This window comes from Crinia signifera, chromosome 8, assembly GCF_055691185.1.
Source record: "Crinia signifera chromosome 8, ASM5569118v1, whole genome shotgun sequence".
Lineage (NCBI taxonomy): Eukaryota > Metazoa > Chordata > Amphibia > Anura > Myobatrachidae > Crinia > Crinia signifera.
The window spans coordinates 1,680,680-1,704,207 of record NC_139224.1 but is presented as its reverse complement, the minus strand read 5'-3'; the positions used below and the strand labels follow the sequence as shown (position 1 = coordinate 1,704,207).

The 23,528-nt window shown below is 47.2% G+C and overlaps 1 protein-coding gene across 6 annotated transcripts in view; it reads right to left on the bottom strand.

Moving 5' to 3' along the window:
- LAMB2 (laminin subunit beta 2) overlaps positions 1-23,528 on the bottom strand; it is a 156,361-nt gene that overhangs the window by 95,694 nt on the left and 37,139 nt on the right. For 2 of the 6 annotated variants that reach the window (XM_083155555.1, XM_083155558.1), the window contains exons 1-3: positions 15,524-15,731; positions 11,945-12,117; positions 8,305-8,440 (exon numbers count right to left, since the gene is read on the bottom strand). In XM_083155555.1, coding sequence (XP_083011681.1) covers positions 8,305-8,440; positions 11,945-12,117; positions 15,524-15,551 — 337 coding nt within the window. In that variant the 5' untranslated portion in view covers positions 15,552-15,731. Of the gene's footprint in view, positions 1-8,304; positions 8,441-11,944; positions 12,118-15,523; positions 15,732-23,528 lie in introns of those variants that run through there. The other 4 variants (XM_083155556.1, XM_083155557.1, XM_083155559.1 and 1 more) reach the window with 3 other exon arrangements.

Genomic DNA, 23,528 nt, shown 5'->3' with positions numbered 1-23,528 from the left:
GTGCGTCACATCCTTCAGAAAGAGGCATCCATCTCATGTTACAAACAATCTTGGAAGCTGGCTGGCTCACCCGTGAAACCCCCACAAGACGGGCAAGTTCCGTGCAATCACACGACGATTACTATTATTGGAAAGAGTGCTCCATCACCAGACAAACCTGAACGTCTGCTCTTTCAATCTCCGTCCGTATCATGATAACACGTAACTGGTGATGTTTGGTGGCTTTGCGACTGAATTTTATACTGTGCTGCAGCTCCACCCCAGGATCCGCCACTGGTACCCACTAAACAGCAGCTACATACATTGCTGATTTCTGCATGTACCTCAATGAAGGCACATAAAAATAGGGGGTTTCATGATGCACTGTTATGGAATATAATGGCGCCACACCGCACCTAATTGAATAAACCCCTAAAGTGTGAAGCTGAAAACCAAGAAAGGTCCTGGTAACATCCGCTTGTCCTTGGGCCAGGCGGGCAAAACAAATGGGGAATTTATACCAGTATTAGATTCAGGGTTGTGATTGTGGTGACATGCATAGTGGGGGTATGAGCGTACTAACTATAGTGGGCGCCCAACTAACATATAAGTACCATAATATTATATATTTCTTTTTCAGTGATAGTGTTTTGTAATAAGATCACTGCCATAAAAAAAATCTTTAAAATTTACTTTGTCACCGCCTGTTGTGGCAAATGGGAAAGTGAAAAAGCATTATGCGCTGTTTATCTATCGGCCTTAATAAAGATGAATGGAATGACACGTTTCCCTTGATACACCAGGAGGTGTGTACAAGCTTGCACACAGACGGACTGGGGTAGCAGCTGCAGATACCTCTATCCAGGACGGTCAGGGTCATTTCTATGCAGAGCCGACCAGAGATGTGTTTGCATCTGTTTTGCCCACATGTAAATAACAGGATTTTCTCAGCATGAACTTTCTATTTGGACTGTGGCCAAACAGAAGTTATCTCCAACCTGACACATGCAAAATGTTTCTGGTACAAAACGCAGGCGTGGAAAATCAGCCCCATGTTGTAATATGCGCAGAAATGTAACAAGAATGATTGCCAGATTACGCAGGACTCTAAACTGTTTATTGAAGATGCCAGAACCTTCATTAATTACAGATGATTTTTCCACTTTCAGCTCTAGAGAGATTTTGAAAATGACACGAGGAAGTGTCAGCAAATAATCTGCCCTATTCCCTTTAATGTATAGTAAGGATGGATCAATAGCAAGGGTGCAGCAAGGTTAGGTGACTGTAGGAGAATTTCAGCTAGAAGTTTTGGGCTGGGCTATTTATTTATTATTTATAGTTTGTTATATAGCGCAGCAAATTCCGTTACAGGTTCTTATATAGCAGCAGATTCCGTTACAGCGTCTTATATAGCGCAGCAAATTCCATTACAGGTTCTTATATAGCGCAGCAGATTCCGTTACAGTGTCTTATAGAGCGCAGCAGATTCCGTTACAGTGTCTTATATAGCGCAGCAGATTCCGTTACAGTGTCTTATATAGCGCAGCAAATTCCGTTACAGTGTCTTATATAGCGCAGCAGATTCCGTTACAGTGTCTTATAGAGCGCAGCAGATTCCGTTACAGTGTCTTATATAGCGCAGCAGATTCCGTTACAGTGTCTTATATAGCGCAGCAAATTCCGTTACAGTGTCTTATATAGCGCAGGAGATTCCGTTACAGTGACTTATATAGTGCAGCAGATTCCGTTACAGTGTCTTATATAGCGCAGCAGATTCCGTTACAGTGTCTTATATAGCGCAGCAGATTCCGTTACAGTGTCTTATATAGCGCAGCAGATTCCGTTACAGTGTCTTATACAGCGCAGCAGATTCCGTTACAGTGTCTTATATAGCGCAGGAGATTCCGTTACAGCGCCTTATATAGCGCAGCAGATTCCGTTACAGTGTCTTATATAGCGCAGCAGATTCCGTTACAGCGTCTTATATAGCGCAGGAGATTCCGTTATAGGTTCTTATATAGCGCAGCAGATTCCGTTACAGTGTCTTATATAGCGCAGCAGATTCCGTTACAGCGTCTTATATAGCGCAGCAGATTCCGTTACAGGTTCTTATATAGCGCAGCAGATTCCGTTACAGTGTCTTATAGAGCGCAGCAGATTCCGTTACAGTGTCTTATATAGCGCAGCAGATTCCGTTACAGTGTCTTATATAGCGCAGCAAATTCCGTTACAGTGTCTTATATAGCGCAGCAGATTCCGTTACAGTGTCTTATAGAGCGCAGCAGATTCCGTTACAGTGTCTTATATAGCGCAGCAGATTCCGTTACAGTGTCTTATATAGCGCAGCAAATTCCGTTACAGTGTCTTATATAGCGCAGGAGATTCCGTTACAGTGACTTATATAGTGCAGCAGATTCCGTTACAGTGTCTTATATAGCGCAGCAGATTCCGTTACAGTGTCTTATATAGCGCAGCAGATTCCGTTACAGTGTCTTATATAGCGCAGCAGATTCCGTTACAGTGTCTTATACAGCGCAGCAGATTCCGTTACAGTGTCTTATATAGCGCAGGAGATTCCGTTACAGCGCCTTATATAGCGCAGCAGATTCCGTTACAGTGTCTTATATAGCGCAGCAGATTCCGTTACAGCGTCTTATATAGCGCAGGAGATTCCGTTATAGGTTCTTATATAGCGCAGCAGATTCCGTTACAGTGTCTTATATAGCGCAGCAGATTCCGTTACAGCGTCTTATATAGCGCAGCAGATTCCGTTACAGTGTCTTATATAGCGCAGCAGATTCCGTTACAGCGTCTTATATAGCGCAGGAGATTCCGTTATAGGTTCTTATATAGCGCAGCAGATTCCGTTACAGTGTCTTATATAGCGCAGCAGATTCCGTTACAGTGTCTTATATAGCGCAGCAGATTCCGTTATAGGTTCTTATATAGCGCAGCAGATTCCGTTACAGTGTCTTATATAGCGCAGCAGATTCCGTTACAGTGTCTTATATAGCGCAGCAGATTCCGTTACAGTGTCTTATATAGCGCAGCAGATTCCGTTACAGCGTCTTATATAGCGCAGCAAATTCCGTTACAGGTTCTTATATAGCGCAGAAGATTCCGTTACAGCGTCTTATATAGCGCAGCAGATTCCGTTACAGTGTATTATATAGCGCAGCAGATTCCGTTACAGTGTATTATATAGCGCAGCAAATTCCGTTACAGAGTCTTATATAGCGCAGCAGATTCCGTTACAGTGTCTTATATAGCGCAGCAGATTCCGTTACAGCGTCTTATATAGCGCAGCAGATTCCGTTACAGTGTCTTATATAGCGCAGCAGATTCCGTTACAGCGTCTTATATAGCGCAGCAGATTCCGTTACAGTGTCTTATATAGCGCAGCAGATTCCGTTACAGTGTCTTATATAGCGCAGCAGATTCCGTTAGAGCGTCTTATATAGCGCAGCAGATTCTGTTAAAGTGTCTTATATAGCGCAGCAGGTTCCGTTACAGTGTCTTATATAGCGCAGCAGATTCCGTTACAGTGTCTTATATAGCGCAGCAGATTCCGTTACAGTGTCTTATATAGCGCAGCAGATTCCGTTACAGCGTCTTATATAGCGCAGCAGATTCCGTTACAGTGTCTTATATAGTGCAGCAGATTCCGTAACAGTGTCTTATATAGCGCAGGAGATTCCGTTACAGTGTCTTATATAGCGCCGTTACAGTGTCTTATATAGCACAGCAGATTCCGTTACAGTGTCTTATATAGCGCGGCAGATTCCGTTACAGCGTCTTATATAGTGCGGCAGATTCTGTTACAGCGTGTTATATAGCGCGGCAGATACCGTTACAGTGTCTTACCTATCAGTATTCAATCATGGGTAATTTTGCCTGTTTTTAAGTACATTTTCTCTTTTTTTGAGGGGGGGGGGGGGGGGGGCGGGGGATCGGCACAGGAGCGAAAACAGCCACAAAAATGGGAAAAAATGGCTGCAAAATTGTCAAAACCATGTGAATTTGCAGCAATTTCACTGATACACTCGGTTTTCACCGATGCTGTTTTTTTGCCCAGGTGGAAAATCATCACTGGGATTGAATAGGCGAATCATATTCACCCCAAAAAACAGGCAAAAACTGCAGCTTTTTCACCTGGTGAACATTTCAGCCTGGATTGAATATGGGCCACAGTATCTACTGTAGTACAGGGTAGAGTGAATGCCGGGGGGGGTTTCCTATATTATACATCCTATTAGGCTACATTATTACCTATTCAATATATTTAATTAACCCTCTTTTCCCCCTAGACCTGGGGGCTGTTCTATGCCGCGATTATACTGGGGTGGCACTAATGGGTCTTTGCACAGCCACAGCCAAGAACTGGAGCTTTCTGTAGGACTCTGCAGAGGGAAGAGGGGAGAGGGCCAGGGGAACAATTGGCCACCAGCATTTGGAAGCAGCGAACAAAATGAATTTGCTGGTTCTTCTGCATTACCACCTACGTGGTGCATTAGGCTAATCCTCCCCCCCCCCCCCCCCCCACCCAGGGCCCCGCAGGCCTTTCCCAGAGGTCTAGGTGTGGGAAGGAGAACATTCAGTAGGTGAACAAGCGAAATAAAATGCTGCCGCCATCACATCACATAAAGGAGACTAGACGGAGAAAGTTCATTTTTCAGTCTAATATCCCCATATCCGTTGAATCCCCTCCATAGATACATTTAGGGTAAACGTGATATTTTGCAGCTAATTGCCGATCCAGGCTAAACAGATTGTGGAGTGGGATTTCACTCTGTGTGGGTGGCATATAGGGCTCTGTTGTAGGTCTTCTGACTAAAGGCATCCAATCTGCTGGACCGGTCACTGAATCCCCAAAACTGACCTCGCAGCTTTCACATTGCTGCGGAATTTGTGTCTTATCCTAAGCATTTTATATTCTGTCCCACGTAACAGGCAGGTGACACTAAACTATGAAAAGTTCTAATACATTAATAAATGTGGCAGTTACTGGTGCCGGATTATATTTGGGTGTAGAATGAATGCATCCACATAATACACATATTACTGGCGGGAGAGAATAATAGAGGGATGAGTCAGGATTTCCTGCGCACGGTGGAAAGATTGAGAAGTTCCTCCACAATCTTCACTTTTTCCCTCGGCCTGTGCTCAGGGGGGATGTAAACTGCTCACAATAAAATAAAAAAGAATGTTAATAAATCTCTAGATAAAAAAAAAAACCTGTTGGGATTAGCTGGAGAAATCCTCAAAGGCTACATATTCCTTTATTGTCCCAGCACTAATCCAAAAGGAGAATATAGGTAATTACATTAACCTGCTTTAATGAGGAGAAGGAAGGAAGGAGAAGCGGGGAGCTTACATGGATTTAACTCCTGTGGTTCCTGCCGCAGTTTCCAAACCTACCACAAACCCCTGTTGGGAATGACTCCAGTGGCAGATTCTCTGGGCTTCCCTGAACTTTGTCGACATAGACCCCACCCCCCAAAAAAACACGTAGACCCTTTGACATGTCGACATTTTGAATATCAGCGTTTTGACGCTTGTCCGTATTTTGACTGTTAGTATTTTGAATGTCGCAAAATCAGACTGAAACCACTTCAGATATTCTTTAAAGGGAGCATAGCCACAAATCCGGAACTAGGCCATGCCCCATTAATTATCGGGGCCCTGGAAAGCTTCTATGGCCCTGTAAGGTCTAATTTTAAAAAAAATGATACATTTCTGGGTCATGTTCCATTCTGCCATAATTGCATTTTGGGCAGGAACATCATAGAGGTGAATGATCCTACAACAACTTGTGCTCCTGAAATTTCCAATGTAGCAATACTGGTAGCAACACTCCCTCTGTACAGCGTGACCGACGGGACGGGAAAGCAGTAAGGTGGACATGGCCAAGAAAAGCCCCAGGGCTGGAAGATGTGGACAATTGGCTTTATCCTACCCCGGGATTAGCTATCCTGCCTATCTCATCCCGCCGCTGGCCAGTGCCCTGGCTTCATCACCAAATATATCCTACCCGGGATTAGCTATCCTGTCTATCTCATCCCGCCGCTGGCCAGTGCCCTGGCTTCATCACCAAATATATCCTACCCCGGGATTAGCTATTCTGCCTATCTCATCCCGCCGCTGGCCAGTGCCCTGGCTTCATCACCGAATATATCCTACCCCGGGATTAGCTATTCTGCCTATCTCATCCCACCGCTGGCCAGTGCCCTGGCTTCATCACCAAATATATCGTCCCCCGGGATTAGCTATTCTGCCTATCTCATCCCGCCGCTGGCCAGTACCCTGGCTTCATCACCAAATATATCCTACCCCGGGATTAGCTATCGTGCCTTTCTCATCCAGCCGCTGGCCAGTACCCTGGCTTCATCACCGAATATATCCTACCCCGGGATTAGCTATTGTGCCTATATCATCCAGCCGCTGGCCAGTACCCTGGTTTCATCACCAAATATATCCTACCCCGGGATTAGCTATTCTGCCTATCTCATCCCGCCGCTGGCCAGTGCCCTGGCTTCATCACCAAATATATCCTACCCCGGGATTAGCTATTCTGCCTATCTCATCCCGCCGCTGGCCAGTGCCCTGGCTTCATCACCGAATATATCCTACCCCGGGATTAGCTATTCTGCCTATCTCATCCCGCCACTGGCCAGTGCCCTGGCTTCATCACCAAATATATCCTACCCCGGGATTAGCTATCCTGCCTATCTCATACAGCCGCTGGCCAGTGCCCTGGCTTCATCACCGAATATATCCTACCCTGGGATTAGCTATTCTGCCTATCTCATCCCGCCGCTGGCCAGTGCCCTGGCTTCATCACCAAATATATCCTACCCCAGGATTAGCTATTCTGCCTATCTCATCCCACCGCTGGCCAGTGCCCTGGCTTCATCACCAAATATATACTACCCCGGGATTAGCTATTCTGCCTATATCATCCAGCCGCTGGCCAGTGCCCTGGCTTCATCACCAAACATATCCTACCCCGGGATTAGCTATTCTGCCTATCTCATCCAGCCGCTGGCCAGTGCCCTGGCTTCATCACCAAACATATCCTACCCCGGGATTAGCTATCCTGTCTATATCATCCAGCCGCTGGCCAGTGCCCTGGCTTCATCACCGAATATATCCTACCCCGGGATTAGCTATTCTGCCTATCTCATCCAGCCGCTGGCCAGTGCCCTGGCTTCATCACCAAATATATCCTACCCCAGGATTAGCTATTCTGCCTATCTCATTACACCGCTGGCCAGTGCCCTGGCTTCATCACCAAATACATCCTACCCCGGGATTAGCTATCCTGCCTATATCATCCAGCCGCTGGCCAGTGCCCTGGCTTCATCACCAAATATATCCTACCCTGGGATTAGCTATCCTGCCTATATCATCCCGCCGCTGGCCAGTGCCCTGGCTTCATCACCAAATATATCCTACCCCGGGATTAGCTATCCTGCCTATATCATCCCGCCGCTGGCCAGTACCCTGGCTTCATCACCGAATATATCCTACCCTGGGATTAGCTATCCTGCCTATATCATCCAGCCGCTGGCCAGTGCCCAGGCTTCATCACCAAATATATCCTACCCCGGGATTAGCTATCCTGCCTATATCATCCAGCCGCTGGCCAGTGCCCTGGCTTCATCACCAAATATATCCTTCCCCGGGATTAGCTATTCTGCCTATCTCATCCCGCCGCTGGCCAGTGCCCTGGCTTCATCACCAAATATATCCTACCCCGGGATTAGCTATTCTGCCTATCTCATCCCGCCGCTGGCCAGTGCCCTGGCTTCATCACCAAATATATCCTTCCCCGGGATTAGCTATTCTGCCTATCTCATCCCGCCGCTGGCCAGTGCCCTGGGGATCCGGATGATGAATCAACAATGCATTGGTCATTAGTCAATAGATCGACACAATATGATGGACATGCATAAGGTCGACAGGTAGAAAAGTGTTTTCTCAAAATGAGCTTGATTTACTGTCTACGTGGATATTTGTGGGGAATCCAATCTCGTGGCAACCTGCGAGGGTTCAGGTTTGTACTGACGGTGGCCCTTAGCATGAAATATACAAGATTTGGCAAAAAAATTTGCGTTGACCATCTCTGTGTCAATCATTATCATGTTGACATTTTGACCCAGTCAATCTTTTGTACTGTTAACCTTAAGTATTGTCGACTTTTTGTGCTGGTCAACCTTTTATACTTGCCGACATAAAGCACAGCGACCATCTGATTTCCACCATAACAATGCCGATTTATTGATCCCCATCGGTGCATTTATGTAGCTTGTATCGTTACATTACCATTCTCCGATTGCCACCACGCTTTCTTCCGGTCTTCGGCAAAAGTGGTAATGACATTTTCGATCCGGTGGCTGATGGGGTTGGTCAGTCGGTTGTAGGGTCTTCGCGAATCGCAGACAAAGCACTTCTTCTCATCCTAGGGAATATGGGAGATATTATGACTTTTTTTAAATCAAATTCTAAAATATATTTCATTGTTTATGAGGCTTTAGAGACCGGCCCACCAAATGACAGAATTATTGATTTGCCATGTTTGGGGTCATTACTGATAACAGTCAGTTCTGTGAGGCTTCACGCTGTAGAACTCTGGGTACAGAGCTCATTGCAGACTAATAGCCAGTACAATAGGTAAATGCAGGGAGAATTTCGGTTGCCTGGAAACCCCCCTCATCTTGGCAAGTGGCTCAAATTATGACAACAACAGCAATTGTATAGTATATAAAGGTTGAGTGTCCCTTATCCAAATATCCGTTATCCAAATTATTCCGAAAGCCATAGGTTCCAAAATGTACTGGGTAAATCTGTAACTGGCACTACTGGGGACATGATATCTAACTGGCACTACTGAGGACCTGATATGTAACTGGCACTATGATACGTAACTGGCACTACTGGGGACATGATATGTAACTGGCACTACTGAGGACATGATATGTAACTGGCACTATGATATGTAACTGGCACTACTGGGGACATGATATGTAACTGGCACTACTGGGGACATGATATGTAACTGGCACTATGATATGTAACTGGCACTACTGGGGACATGATATCTAACTGGCACTACTGAGGACCTGATATGTAACTGGCACTATGATATGTAACTGGCACTACTGGGGACATGATATGTAACTGGCACTACTGAGGACATGATATGTAACTGGCACTATGATATGTAACTGGCACTACTGGGGACATGATATGTAACTGGCACTACTGGGGACATGATATGTAACTGGCACTATGATATGTAACTGGCACTACTGGGGACATGATATGTAACTGGCACTACTGGGGACATGATATGTAACTGGCACTACTGGGGACATGATATGTAATTAGCCCTACTGGGGACATGATATGTAACTGGCACTACTAGGGACATGATATGTAACTGGCACTACTGAGGACATGATATGTAACTGGCACTACTGAGGACATGATATGTAACTGCCACTACTGGGGGCATGATATGTAACTGGCACTACTGAGGACATCTATAACTGGCACTACTGAGGATATGATATGTAACTGGCACTACTGAGGACATCTGTAACTGGCACTACTGAGGACATAATATGTAACTGGCACTACTGAGGACATGATATGTAACTAGCACTACTGAGGACATGATATGTAACTGGCACTATTGAGGACATGATATGTAACTGGCACTACTGAGGACATGATATGTAACTGGCACTACTGAGGACATGATATGTAACTGGCACTACTGAGGACATGATATGTAACTGGCACTACTGGGGACATGATCTGTAAGTGGCACTATGATATGTAACTGGCACTACTGAGGACATGATATGTAACTGGCACTATTGAGGATATGATATGTAACTGGCACTACTGAGGACATGATATGTAACTGGCACTACTGAGGACATGATATGTAACTGGCACTACTGAGGACATGATATGTAACTGGCACTACTGGGGACATGATCTGTAAGTGGCACTATGATATGTAACTGGCACTACTGAGGACATGATATGTAACTGGCACTACTGAGGACATGATATGTAACTGGCACTACTGGGGACATGATATGTAACTGGCACTACTGAGGACATGATATGTAACTGGCACTACTGAGGACATGATATGTAACTGGCACTACTGAGGACATGATATGTAACTGGCACTACTGGGGACATGATCTGTAAGTGGCACTATGATATGTAACTGGCACTACTGAGGACATGATATGTAACTGGCACTATTGAGGATATGATATGTAACTGGCACTACTGAGGACATGATATGTAACTGGCACTACTGAGGACATGATATGTAACTGGCACTACTGAGGACATGATATGTAACTGGCACTACTGAGGACATGATATGTAACTGGCACTACTGGGGACATGCTCTGTAAGTGTCACTATGATATGTAACTGGCACTAAATATGTGCAAGGACATGATTGCTTGGCATTCAAATTCAGTGCCTGAGATTAGTTTTATGTTTAAAGCCTTGTTTCATGCACAAATAAATATAATTCTGTGTATTTCATGTGTGTGATGTGTTTATACAACATAAATCTAAGATACCTCAAAATACCTCATTCAAATATCAAATATTCCAGAATACAGAATAATCCGTTATCCCGAGCATTTTGGATAAGGGAAACTGAACCTGTAGTACAATTACTGCTGCCCATGCCCGGTCATAGCAGCTTCTTTTACCAAGTTTGTCCTCAATCAGTGCACTGGACTAGAGAGTAGCTGCCAAGAAAGAGAGACAGGTGCCTTATTTATTATGGTATGTTAAACCTTTTTCTGACCACTTATTTATATTATTTAAACGTTTAATAGAACCTATACTTATTCCATACAGTATCCAATGTATAAAAAGACCAATGTGTACATTACTGTTCAGGGTCGTTACTAGGTTCTCATACCGTTCCCAGAGCCTCCAGCACTTGCTCCAATGTTCCGCAGAGTGGAAGACTGTGGCCTGCGTTTGGAAACCCCCCTCTCAAAACCCTCCTTTTCCACTAAGGGTGAAATTTACTAAGATGTGAAATACACTTCACAGGTCATGTTGCATTGGGCAACCAATCACATCCTGTCTACTATCTTCTAGAGGGTGGTAAATAAATAAGAAGTAGCTTCTGATTGGTTTCCCATAGCAACATGACCTGTGAAGTGTATTTTACATCTTAGTAAATTTCACCCTAAGGGCGAGATTTACTAAAGGGAAAATGCCGTAAAACCCCTGTTTTATGGCATTTTCCTATGTATCAATCCCCGTCCGCCCCGTTTTCGCAAGGCTGGGTATCGCCACCCCCTGGGTGGCGATACCCTATAGAAGCCTATGGGCTTTTTTCACCTCCCGCCGTACGACGTCCGCGCGCCCCCCCCCCCCCCCCCCTCCCGTCCTCCAAAATCTCCTCCTTCCCCTGGTGTGACAGCCGGGAGGACATTCGGCTTTAGGGGGGAGGAGGAGACGCAGGGGGACGCTGCCAGCCGGCAGGAGGTGACGGAGACCCCCGCAGCCCACATCACAGGTATCGCGGGGGTCTCCGTCACCGCAACCCGATGCTGGTCGCATATGTTAGTACATATGCGGCAGCATCGCGGTGGCTGCAGTGCGAAGGGCGGCGATGTATGTTAATACATCCCGCCCTAAGTGCTTAGTGATTGGCATGGGGAAAACTGGCCTTTAACTGCAGAAACCGGACGGAATAATATTGAAATGGTCCGTGTAAATCGGCAGACTAGATGGGCCAAGTGGTTCTTATCGGCCACCAAATTCTATGTTGTTTCTGTGATGTAACAAGTTCCTCCTTCACTTATTCTTTGGATGCCTATTTTTTTATTTCTTTTTACTTCCTACTAACTTTCTGGCAGATTAAGAGCACATTTTGTTTATACCGACTCTTGGCCGCACTCACCTGAAGATGACTCACAATACAATAGGGCTGCGACCTCTGGAGTCCGCAGGTTGACGTAGCCTTGAGTTTGTCCGCACGGCCAACAAGCAGGTCCCCAGTGCCCGGATAGCAGCTGCCCTGAGAGCAGCCATACGGTTGCTCGGGATTCTGGGCTATTGACCCAGCAAACAGCGCTGCAGACAGACAAAACAGTGTCAAGGACTTGTACGAGCCTACACATCGCCATTCAGCATTCGCACAGCAAATCATGTACAGTGGGGGCATTTATGAGGACGTGCGAAGAATAAATGTTATGTAGTAGATATTAAGCATTCAGGGCGAGATGTACTAAGCCTTGCAAAGTGATAAAATGGAGAGTGATAAACCACCAAACAATCAGCTCCTACCTGTCATTTTTTAAACACAGCATGTGACATGGCAGTTAGGAGCTGATTGGCTGGTGGTTTATCCAGCTTCTAGCTATTCTTTATAGAATGCACTTGAATAATGGTGACTTGGTTGCTATGGACAACCCCACCGCTTCTCCGCTTCAGAAGGTTTGATACTGTGAGGTCATATATAATGCTAACAGGTACAGGAAAGGAACTGTTTCAGGTAAATGCTGTAAATGACCGACACACGTAGCCGGTGCAGAATCTGAATGACCCCATTTCTATCCTGCCCCCACCTGCTGCATCCCATCACCTCCCACTATACACAGTGCAGTACGGATTGTAATATGTTCTGCCGGACTCGTAAAAATAAAAAGTTCCCGTCTCTCCCAGAATAACCCCCCAGACATACCAAGTGGCACCTCGGCAGAATGTGTGTGTGTGTATATATATAGTGCATATATATGTAAGAAGTGAGCATCCCCAGACAGGGCCTCCGGCTCCTAATCTCTCCGCTGTAGGAATTCCTGTGCCACCTCCCTGCCAGGACAATTTGCTTTTTGTTGCAATTCCCATCTCTTCATTTCAGAGGAAGAATTTTGATCCTGTCAGTTATTGCAGCAGTTAGTCCTCACTCCCACATTCCAGCTGGAAAATCCCTCCTAATGCAGGATTGAGCCCACTCCCACGTGTGATTTGCTGTGGACAGGTCTAACAACACTGCTCTGTAACCCTTTCCAGGGGGGCGAGACGATGAGCTGCTCCATTCAGCCGCGCCGCAGCATGGAACGCTGGCAGCCTGAGGCTGGCAGGCATCGCTGGCACCACTATCTCTGCAACAGGTGGTGAGCCATGGGGTGCCCCAGCCGGCCTGGAAAATATAGCACTAATGGTCGGGCACTCTGTGCAGCTTACAGCTCAGGCAAAGCAATGCCACCTACATCCAGTGGTTCATCTGTAATGGGTGCCGGACGCGGTCCCGACAGTCGGGGTCCCGACAGTCATTTACCTGATGTCGGGATCCTGACTGTCAAAACGCCGACAGGCAGGTGCCCCACGGCCACCCGCTATTTCCCTTGTAGGGGTCCACGACCCCCATAGAGGGAGAATACAATAGGTGGCGAGCGCAGCGAGCCCACAAGGGGCTTTGTTGCGCTCACCATGCTGTCTGAGTCCAGGCAGTCGGGATCCCGACATCGGGCTAATGACTGTCGGAACCCTATACCACACCCATCTGTAATGGACATGCACAAGGTTAAAACAAGCAAAAGGTCGACTCAACAAATGAAAAAGTCTACATGAGTTTTTCACATTTTTTTATGTCAATTTGTACATTTCAGCAGATTCGCCGGATCCCTGCGCATGGCTCACTTTGCTTGCCGTACCTCAGGCCAGGTGAGTGGCTCATCTACAGCTGCACCCGGCACACATTACCGTACCCAGCAGTAGTCCACATTGATGGAAAAGTAAGAAAAAGTAAAAAATGTGGAAAACTCATGTTGGCCATACGGCATTGACCTGTTGGCTGTCGACTTAGACTATGTTGGCCTATAACCAGAAAATGTCCCGGTGCACATGAATCCCTAACACAGGCCGGTGCATTCTGTATTTCCCATATTCATCAAAAGTGCTGGGAGATTTCTATGTACAGAACCCGAAACAGTAACGGCTTCATCAAAGCATTCTGCTTATTGTCATAACTCGCCCGTCTCTAATAAACTGTCACTCTCCGAGTTCTCTGCTCCTCCTTTGGGACGTGATAATCTACAGACAGCACGGCAGGCAAGCTTATAACGCCCCCCATCTGGTCATGTGACCAGGGGCCTGGTCTAGATATAGCTGTTTAGGATTATGGTTGATCCTTTTATGGTGTTCATCCATAACCAGCCATAGGGCGGGATGTACTAAGGGGAAAATGCGGTAAAACCCCTGTTTTACCGCTTTTTCCTATGTACTACTACTATAACTCCCCGCCGCCACGTTTCTGCATAGCAGGGTATCGGCACCTTTGGGCCTTTCTTGCTAAAACAGCTTTTACTGTACATATGGCCCCATAAGATGCCCACAAACAGAAGTACATGTATTTCCAGGCCACATCTGTAGTGTGTGAATCTCCCAGTACATTGTAGTTAGGTATTGCCCTTATATTGCATAGTAACATGGGCACCCCAGGCAAGAAAAGGGTTAATGGTCTGCTTGTAAAACTCATTTCCTTTATCGGGAGCCCTGGCACCCATCCCGCATCTCTGGTTTCTCATGGCGTAAAGCGATGGGAAGCAGAATACAGCGCACGGACTCGTCCGGCCTTTGCTGGCTTTATCTTCTAATAACATCTTTTGTTACTTTTATTTATAATAACAATCGAGATTTCCTGTCGATGTTTCTCTCCATTACTTTTAGGAGACCTCTAGTAGTTTCAGTAAGTGGCTTCATTTGCCTGGGGCAAGATGCAATAGGGTGCGATTTTTAGTAATGCGTGATTTCTTGTGGTAAAAAAACTTGCACATGTAGTAGTGTGTGATTTGAGGTAAAAATTGCCCATTTTCCGATAATTGCACATGTAGTAGTGTGCGATATGAGGTAAAAATTGCCCATTTTCCGATAATTGCACATGTAGTGGTGTGCGATATGAGATAAAAATTGCCCATTTTTCGATAATCGCACATGTAGTAGAGTGCGATATGAGGTAAAAATTGCCCATTTTCCGATAATCGCACATGTAGCAGAGTGCGATATGAGGTAAAAATTGGACATTTTCCGATGATCGCACATGTAGTAGAGTGCGATATGAGGTAAAAATTGCAAATTTTTCCGATAATCGCACATGTAGTAGGGTGCGATATGAGGTTAAAATTGCCCATTTTCCGATAATCGCACATGTAGTAGGGTGCGATATGAGGTAAAAATTGCCCATTTTCCGATAATCGCACATGTAGTAGGGTGCGATATGAGGTAAAAATTGCACATTTTCATACCCTCCAACATCTGAAGGGCAGAATTCGGTACAACGCAAAAAAGGGGGTGTGGCCATGGGAAGGGGGCGTGGTCATGCCTCGTTTCCTATACTTTCAATGGTACTGGAGTGGAAGTAACATAAATGATACTAATGCTGCTGCTGCTGTGGTACAGTGTCCCCGCAACTGCCTGCTCACATCAGCACACGCGGCAACCTGGGTGTGAGTATAGCACAGAGCAGCAACCACTTTACCTGACAGCTGATAGCACTGACTCCACATGGGCAGCAGAATTGGAGTAAACACAGATGCTCCACGCTGCACATTTTCATTCACCCGCCGATGCTCTCCCACCTCTCAGTTCGTTGTAAAGCATGCCATGTGATTGGCTCGTGGCACGCTCCTCCTCCGTCCCTTCTCCCCCCGAGGTGGTGCACCTCGGGAGTTGTAGTCCTGTCAGCTGGCTACCCCTAGGGTGACCAACTCATCCCTTTAATCCGGGACACATATTAATTTCACAGGTTCTGTGGCTGGCTTTCACCTGGTTTTAAACTGCCACAGAACCTGTGTAATTAATATGTGTCCCGGATTAAAGGGATGAGTTGGTCACCCTAGCTACCCCTCACACTACCCAAGAAGCAGCCGGCGGTGTAGGAAACTACATCTCCCAGAGTCCCCTTGGCCACCTCGGGGGAGGAAGCGCAGTGCTACTGCATTAAAAATGAAAAAAAAAAAAACGGTACAATCGGTACAGGGATTTTTAGCAGGTACAGGCCTTTAAAAAAACGGTACTGTACCGGCTAAAACGGTACAGTTGGAGGGTATGCATTTTCGGTACTTGTGAGTTATCCGGGCTGCCGATTTTTTCATCGCGCCCGAAATCGTGGACATCGCGTCGGTCGTGGCCGTTATAAGGGGCCGCGACGCGATGCCCGCGATTTCCCATAGACAGTAATGTTAAAAGACACGATGGACCCGATTTCCCATAGACAGTAATGTTAAAAGACGCGATGGACCCGATTTCCCATAGACAGCAATGTTAAAATAAAATGACAATGTGAAATTGGCCAATATGGGCATTTCACATTGGATATGTTTTAAAAAAAAATGTTTCATGGCCCCCCACCACCGTGAACGCCACCCCGCTATTGACGCCAACCCGAAGCGTGGCGAGCGGCGGCGGTACGCGTCCTCCGACCTTTTCATACCCCTACTATCCACTAGGGCGTGGAGTGAGAATAGAATAGTGTGGCGAGCGCAGCGAGCCACCGAGCCCGAAGCGTGGCGAGCGCAGCGAGCCCCGCGAGGGGACGCGGACACCTGTGAAGCCCGCAAGGGCACGCGGATACCTGTGAAGGTATCCGCGTCCCCTCGCGGGGCTCGCTGCGCTCGCCACGCTTCGGGCTCGGTGGCTCGCTGCGCTCGCCACACTATTCTATTCTCACTCCACGCCCTAGTGGATAGTAGGGGTATGAAAAGGTCGGAGGACGCGTACCGCCGCCCCTCGCGGGCTCGCTGCGCTCGCCACGCTTTGGGTTGGCGTCAATAGCGGGGTGGCGTTAACGGTGGTGGGGGGCCATGAAACATTTTTTTTTAAAACATATCCAATGTGAAATGCCCATATTGGCCAATTTCACATTGTCATTTTATTTTAACATTGCTGTCTATGGGAAATCGGGTCCATCGCGTCTTTTAACATTACTGTCTATGGGAAATCGCGGGCATCGCGTCGCGGCCCCTTATAACGGCCACGACCGACGCGATGCCCCCGATTTGGGGCTAAATTGCGGGCATCGCGTCGGTCAGGTGTCCTTAAGTTAACTAAACTTAAGGACAAAATCGGCAGCCCGGATAACTCACAAGTACCGCATTTTCCAATAATTGCACATGTAGTAGTGTGCGATATGAGTTAAAAATTGCACATTTTCCGATAATTGCACATGTAGTAGGGTGTGATTTTAGGTAAACAATCGCACATTTTGCCATGACCATGACCAGTAAATACCGCATCCAGGTGTTTTCTCATGGAAAACATCAAAATTGCAAATGTTATAGGGTGCGATTTTTCACCACAAATCCCACCGGGCTCTTAGAGCAATCCTGGTTCCAAAAATACGGGGGCCAAAAAGAGTAGGGCCCATTGTATTTTGGAACCAGCACCGGGCTCCAACAGCCACAGGCATTTAAAGACAGAACCATGCACAGATCTCACTGATGGTTCTGTAAACTACCCAGCCAGAATCAGGTCTATTTTTGGGGCGATTTTTGGTAATGTTTAGTGAAAAACTCGTGTTGACCTTTTGACCGTCGACCTGCCCATTGTCCACGTAGTGCTTTTGTTGACCTTTGACCCTGTTGATTTTAGCCACGTTGACCTAATGTATGTGGAACGTCACACCCCATTCCCCAGTGGTGATCACCTATATTGAATCACTTGTAATAATAGGACAAAATGCAAAGGTTTCCAGCAAGATGAAGGTTGTCGACACACTCTTCTCCCCCAATCACTGACCCTGTACTTGTGCCAAGCACTCATATCCAGCCAATCAGAACACACATTACTCCTAGAGCCACACTGACACATATATTATGCCAACCAACATAAACACCCCGCTCCTACACACGCACAGAAACACAACCCCACCACTAAGAATTATCATTCCAAAATAGTTTCCAGCAAGATGAAGGTTGTCGACACACTCTTCTCCCCCTATCACTGACCCTGTACTTGTGCCAAGCACTCATATCCAGCCAATCGGAACACACATTACTCCTAGAGCCACACTGACACAGCCAACCAACATAAACACCCCGCTCCTACACACGCACAGAAACACAACCCCACCACTAAGAATTATCATTCCAAAATAGTTTCCAGGGCACTTTGCTTCTGATGGTGTTAATCATTTCTGGTATAGTCAGAGCGGATCTTGGAGAACTACAAATCCCATCATGTCCTGTGTCTCAATTTGTAGTCTATTGCATGTTTTTGTATTCTATGTGTTTTGCATTTTTGGCGCTACCATGCATTAATTTTAGAGATGAGCGGGTTCGGATCCTAGAGATCCGAACCCCAACGAACTTACCTGATCCGAGGCCGGATCCAGGGAGTTCAATGGTCGCCGCCATTTTTCTGAGTTCAAATCGAGGCCGGACGTCATCTTCCCGCTGTCGGATTCTCGCGAGACCTGGGGATATATAGTTCCCGGCGGTCGGCGCCATTTTCAAACAGGCTGGGTATTTCAGACAGCACGGATGTGTCCATGCTGTCTGCTGAGCGGAGTGGGGGGGATGACATGCTGGGGTAGGGGATGATTTATGCATAGGGGGCTGCTGCTAGAGCTACAGAGGGGGCTACATTATTTTAATTCAGCAAAAAATTTTTTTTTTAAATGACTGCTGCCAGTGCACAGTATAAGTCCAGGGTGCCCGCATGTGTGCTGCATCAGTCCAGGGTGCCCGCATGTGTGCTGCATCAGTCCAGGGTGCCCGCATGTGTGCTGCATCAGTCCAGGGTGCCCACATTTGTACTGTATCCATCCAGGGGTGCCCACATTTGTACTGTATCCATCTAGGGGTGCCCACATGTGTGCTGTATTTATCCAGGGGTGCCCACATTTGTACTGTATGCATCCAGGGGTGCCCACATGTGTGCTATATTTATCCAGGGGTGCCCACATTTGTGCTGTATCAGTCCAGGGGTGCCCGCATGTGTACTGTATCCATCAAGGGGTGCCCACATGTGTGCTGTATTTGTCCAGGGGTGCCCACATGTGTGCTGTATCAGTCCAGGGGTGCCCACATGTGTGCCGTATAATTCTATGGGTGCCCCCTTGTGTCCTGTATCAGTCCAGAGGTGCCCGCATGTGTGCCATATAATTCCATGGGTGCCCCCATGTGTCCTGTATCAGTCCTGGGGTGCCCGCATGTGTGCCGTATAATTCCAAGGGTGCCCCATGTGTCCCATATCAGACCAGGGAAGCTGCCCTTTTTTTTTTATGAAAATAAAAATAAGGTGTTTTTTTTTTTTTTTACTGCAAGGGCTGTTAAATGCGCTGTAGTCCAGGGGTGAGCCAAGAGTGCTGTATAATTCATGGGGTGTTGCTAAGTAAGGTGTGCTGCTCTTTTTTATAATTAAAAGAATACAAATTTTTATTTTTACTGCAGGAATTTGTCGCCGCCATCTGTGCCGTATAATTCCATGTGTGCTGTATCAGGTCAGGGGTGCCACCATCTGTGCCGTATAATTCCTGGGGTAAGCCAAGTCTGCCAATTCATGGGTTTCTGTCAAGTGTGCTGTATTAGTCCAGGGGTGATGCTAAGTGTGCCGTATCAGTCCAGGGGTGATGCTAACATACCTCCCAACAGTCCCGATTTTATCGGGACAGTCCCGATTTTATCGGGACAGTCCCGATTTTATCGGGACAGTCCCGATTGTCAGGGCCTGTCCCGCTGTCCCACCCACGGGCGGCAGTGTCCCGCGGTGTGGGGGGGCTGTTGGGAGTCCCCCCTGTCAGCTGCTAAGCAGCGGGGAATAAACGCTGTGCGCATGCGCACAGCGTCTATTCCCGCAGCCAGGGGGCTGGGGGCATGGCTAGAGGCTCACAGAGCCTCTGGGTCATGCCCCCATAGCGGCAAAATGGGGGCGTGGCCTCGCGGAAGAGCCGTGGGTGTAGGACACGCCCCCAAATTAGGCCACACCTCCCAAAAATGTTGGTGCCTCCGGCGCGCAGCAGCAGCGTCCCGCCTGCTGAGGTGCCAAACTTGGGAGGTATGTGCTAAGTGTGCCATATCAGTCCAGGGGTGAGCCAAGTCTGCCAAATAATTCCTGGGGTGAGCCAAGTCTGCTGTATAATTCATGGGGTGCTGCCAAGTGTGCTGTATTAGTCCAGGGGTGATGCTAAGCGTGCCATATCAGTCCAGGGGTGATGCTAGGTGTGCCGTATCAGACTAGGGGGGATGCTAAGTGTGCCATATCAGTCCAGGGGTGATGCTAAATGTGCCGTATCAGTCCAGGGGTGATGCTAGGTGTGCCGTATCAGACTAGGGGGGATGCTAAGTGTGCCATATCAGTCCAGGGGTGATGCTAAATGTGCCGTATCAGTCCAGGGGTGATGCTACCTGTGCCATATCAGTCCAGGGGTAATTCTAGGTGTGCAGTATCAGCCTAGAGGGGATGCTAAGTGTGCCATATCAGTCTAGTGTTTGTGCCGCACACTTGTGTGGCTTATCATAGTTATCCAGCTACCTCGGTGCAACCTTTTGCCCTAAAAACAATATTGTAAGGTGTGAGCTGCAGAATAGACTGTAAATGAGTGGAAATGAATGTTATTGAGGTTAATATAGCATAGGAGCAAAAAACAAAAAACAAAATTCTGCGATTTTAGCAGTTTTTATGCTTTTTTAACAAAAAATCTAAACCCAAAACCCAAAAAATCCAAACACAAAACACTTATGATGTGTTTTGCCAAAACCCATTAGAACCCAAAACCTCTAAGGTAATCAGAACCCAAAACCCGAAAAGTGGCCGGTGCACATCCCTAATTAATTTACAGCCTAAAAAAGAGATTGCAAGAATTACATAGAAAATGCACAAAAATTGTCATTTTATTCTGCGGCAAGTCAGTATGATAAATAGTTTGATTTCTGGGACAAATAATTATATCTTGAGGCATATAAATTATTTACCCTTTGAGTGCCGAGTGAGTTTATCAAAATAGGTGAGAAAATTGCCAAGTAAACATTTGCATTCATCATAATGACCGGTAATGTTACCTTATAGAGGAAATATAATCTTTTTTTTACACAACTTTTTATATTTGAATTTACATAGAATGTGAACGACGCTGGTATTCTAGCAGAAATATTGAACATCTCTGACAGAGATGTTGGCGCTAACTAAGGATCGTTGTCATATGCGCTGTCATCACCTCTGTCTGTCCTCTACCAGTGAATACTCGGGAAACCATTAAATAATTAATGCTGGAAGATGAGACTTTATTGATGAGCGGTAAGTAAATATAGCCGGTTGTTTTATTAGTGCCGTTGACTTCCGGACAGAAAATCACATATTGGGGCCAATTCAGGATCACTCGTGGTGCTGCAAATTCAGCCTCAGTCCCGATGGTTGGGATTTGCGCATTGTGCATTTCTGTCATGGGCAAACTCTGGCACCAAACAGCTTTGGCGTGTTGCACACTCGCCAGGCCTTTCACTGTGGGGAGGGAGGGCCAGGGGGACAGACGGGGGCGGAACCATGGATGGGCCATGGGAACACCCAGCCAGCGTATTATGGGCATTCCCCCAGGAACGAGGGCGGGCTGATATCACAGGATGTCAGCCGCCTGCCCCATCTTTGTTCAGGAGCACGTATTTGCGAAGGCCGGAGGAATCATTCAGTGGTTGTGACCATCGAGTGATTTCTCTGCTCTGTTCTTGTTACACATCCGCCCGCATGTGAACGACGGGAATCGTTGGGGGGGGGGTAGACATTCGGACGGGTGGCAGGTGGTGTCTCAGGTGCTTACCGTGCCAACTTGAATCAGGCCTTATATCATTTGTCTAATTATAATGGGAAATCGGCGACTAGGTTTTCAGCTGAATGAAGGGGCCACTGGGCTGAATGAAGGGGCCCTGATACATCACTTCCAGGGTGGTAGAGGATGTTTAATACGCAGAGGAGGGGTGTATAGAGGAGTGGGCTGATTATTCAGAATTTTCTGGTGGGAAGACAGCTTGCTTGACTGCAAATATCTCCAGTTGCCGGAAATAGATTTCTTAGATTTTAATGGAATTAAAAACTAGAGAATCCCAGCTACCAAATGGTATTGGGGACTAGGGGATCAGAGTTCAGGAGGCAGAGCAATCCACCAACGAGAATATAAAACTACATACCAGGTGTGTGGAGCTGGAGCAGTAACCAGCTGCTGGAAGGCTGATATCTCTGGTTCTGGGAACAGTAGAGACAAGCTGCTAGTGTCCACCAATGGGGGAGAGTCCCAGCTTTTGGAATATACCCTCAGAAAACTCTAAGGGCGGGATTCTCTAAAATCTGCAGCCCTCTATCGCCGGGCATCGCATTTCTAATGACCTCATATTCTCTAAAATATGCGGTCATTAACGCAAGGGACAGCTCTTGCGGTAAGAGCTGTCCCTTGCGATGCGACGCCGTTGCTGGACTTCCGGGTCTATGACCCGGGAGTCCGTCTGCGCATGCGCAGACTGACGCGCCGGCCGCAGGGCATGCTGGAAGGGATCCGTGACGGATCCCTCACACACCGCTGCGGTAAGAAGCCCATAGGCTTCTGCAGGGAACCGCCAGCTTTTGCTGGCGATTCCCTCTGCAGCGGTGACACTGCGGAGGGAGTTTAGAGAATACAGAAATGCGGTAAAAACCCCGATAACGGGGTTTTTACCGCATTTCTGTGATAGAGAATCCTGCCCTAAGTCAGACAGAACCTGAAATATCTGTCTGGGAAGAGCAATTAACAGGCTTGGATGGGGACCACTGCTTTGAAGTCAGATATCTCCGGTTCCCAAGGGCCGATTTTTACAATTCTTGTACCCATGGAAAGAGGGGACCCTCAGCTTTCAGTCTCGGACCTTTAGACTCCTGTGGGGGTTTCTGGGTACTCAGAACCCCCCCATGCGTGCGCTACTGTAATCTGCCACCCCAACACCCAATCAGATCCTAACTGTCATCGTTCAATAGCTGATAGTTTACAGTTGTACACACCCACACGGCACTAGCCACACCCATACATCCCTGACCACACCCAGTCCTGGCCACGCCTCCTCCCCATCTCACAATACACCAATGATAATTTTTCAGGCGCAGGCCCATGTGGCCCTTACGCTGGCCCTGGTTACAATAACCTGTGCTAATATACTGAGCCCTCACCCAAATACAGGGTGAATGCAGTTCTCTGGGATCACCCTGCACAAATGCGTCAAAGTTTTCCAAACATGCATTCCATGGCCTTCCATGCCTCCACAGGTTGGCTGAGCATCATGGGAGATGGGGTCCAGGAGCAGCTGGGGAGCCGGGGGCTGCCAACCCCTTAACTGTAGCACATTCCTCTGCAGATAGCCGAGATCCGGACGTCATGATGGGGAGAATGATGTTACAGCACAACTATGTTCCCTGGCTCCGAAGTACTACAGCTGCAATGTCTGTGGAACAGGGATATAACTGTTCAAGGCACCAGCGAGCTCCCTCGCCGGTCCCATGCCCACTTCATCTCCCTCCACCACTAAGTA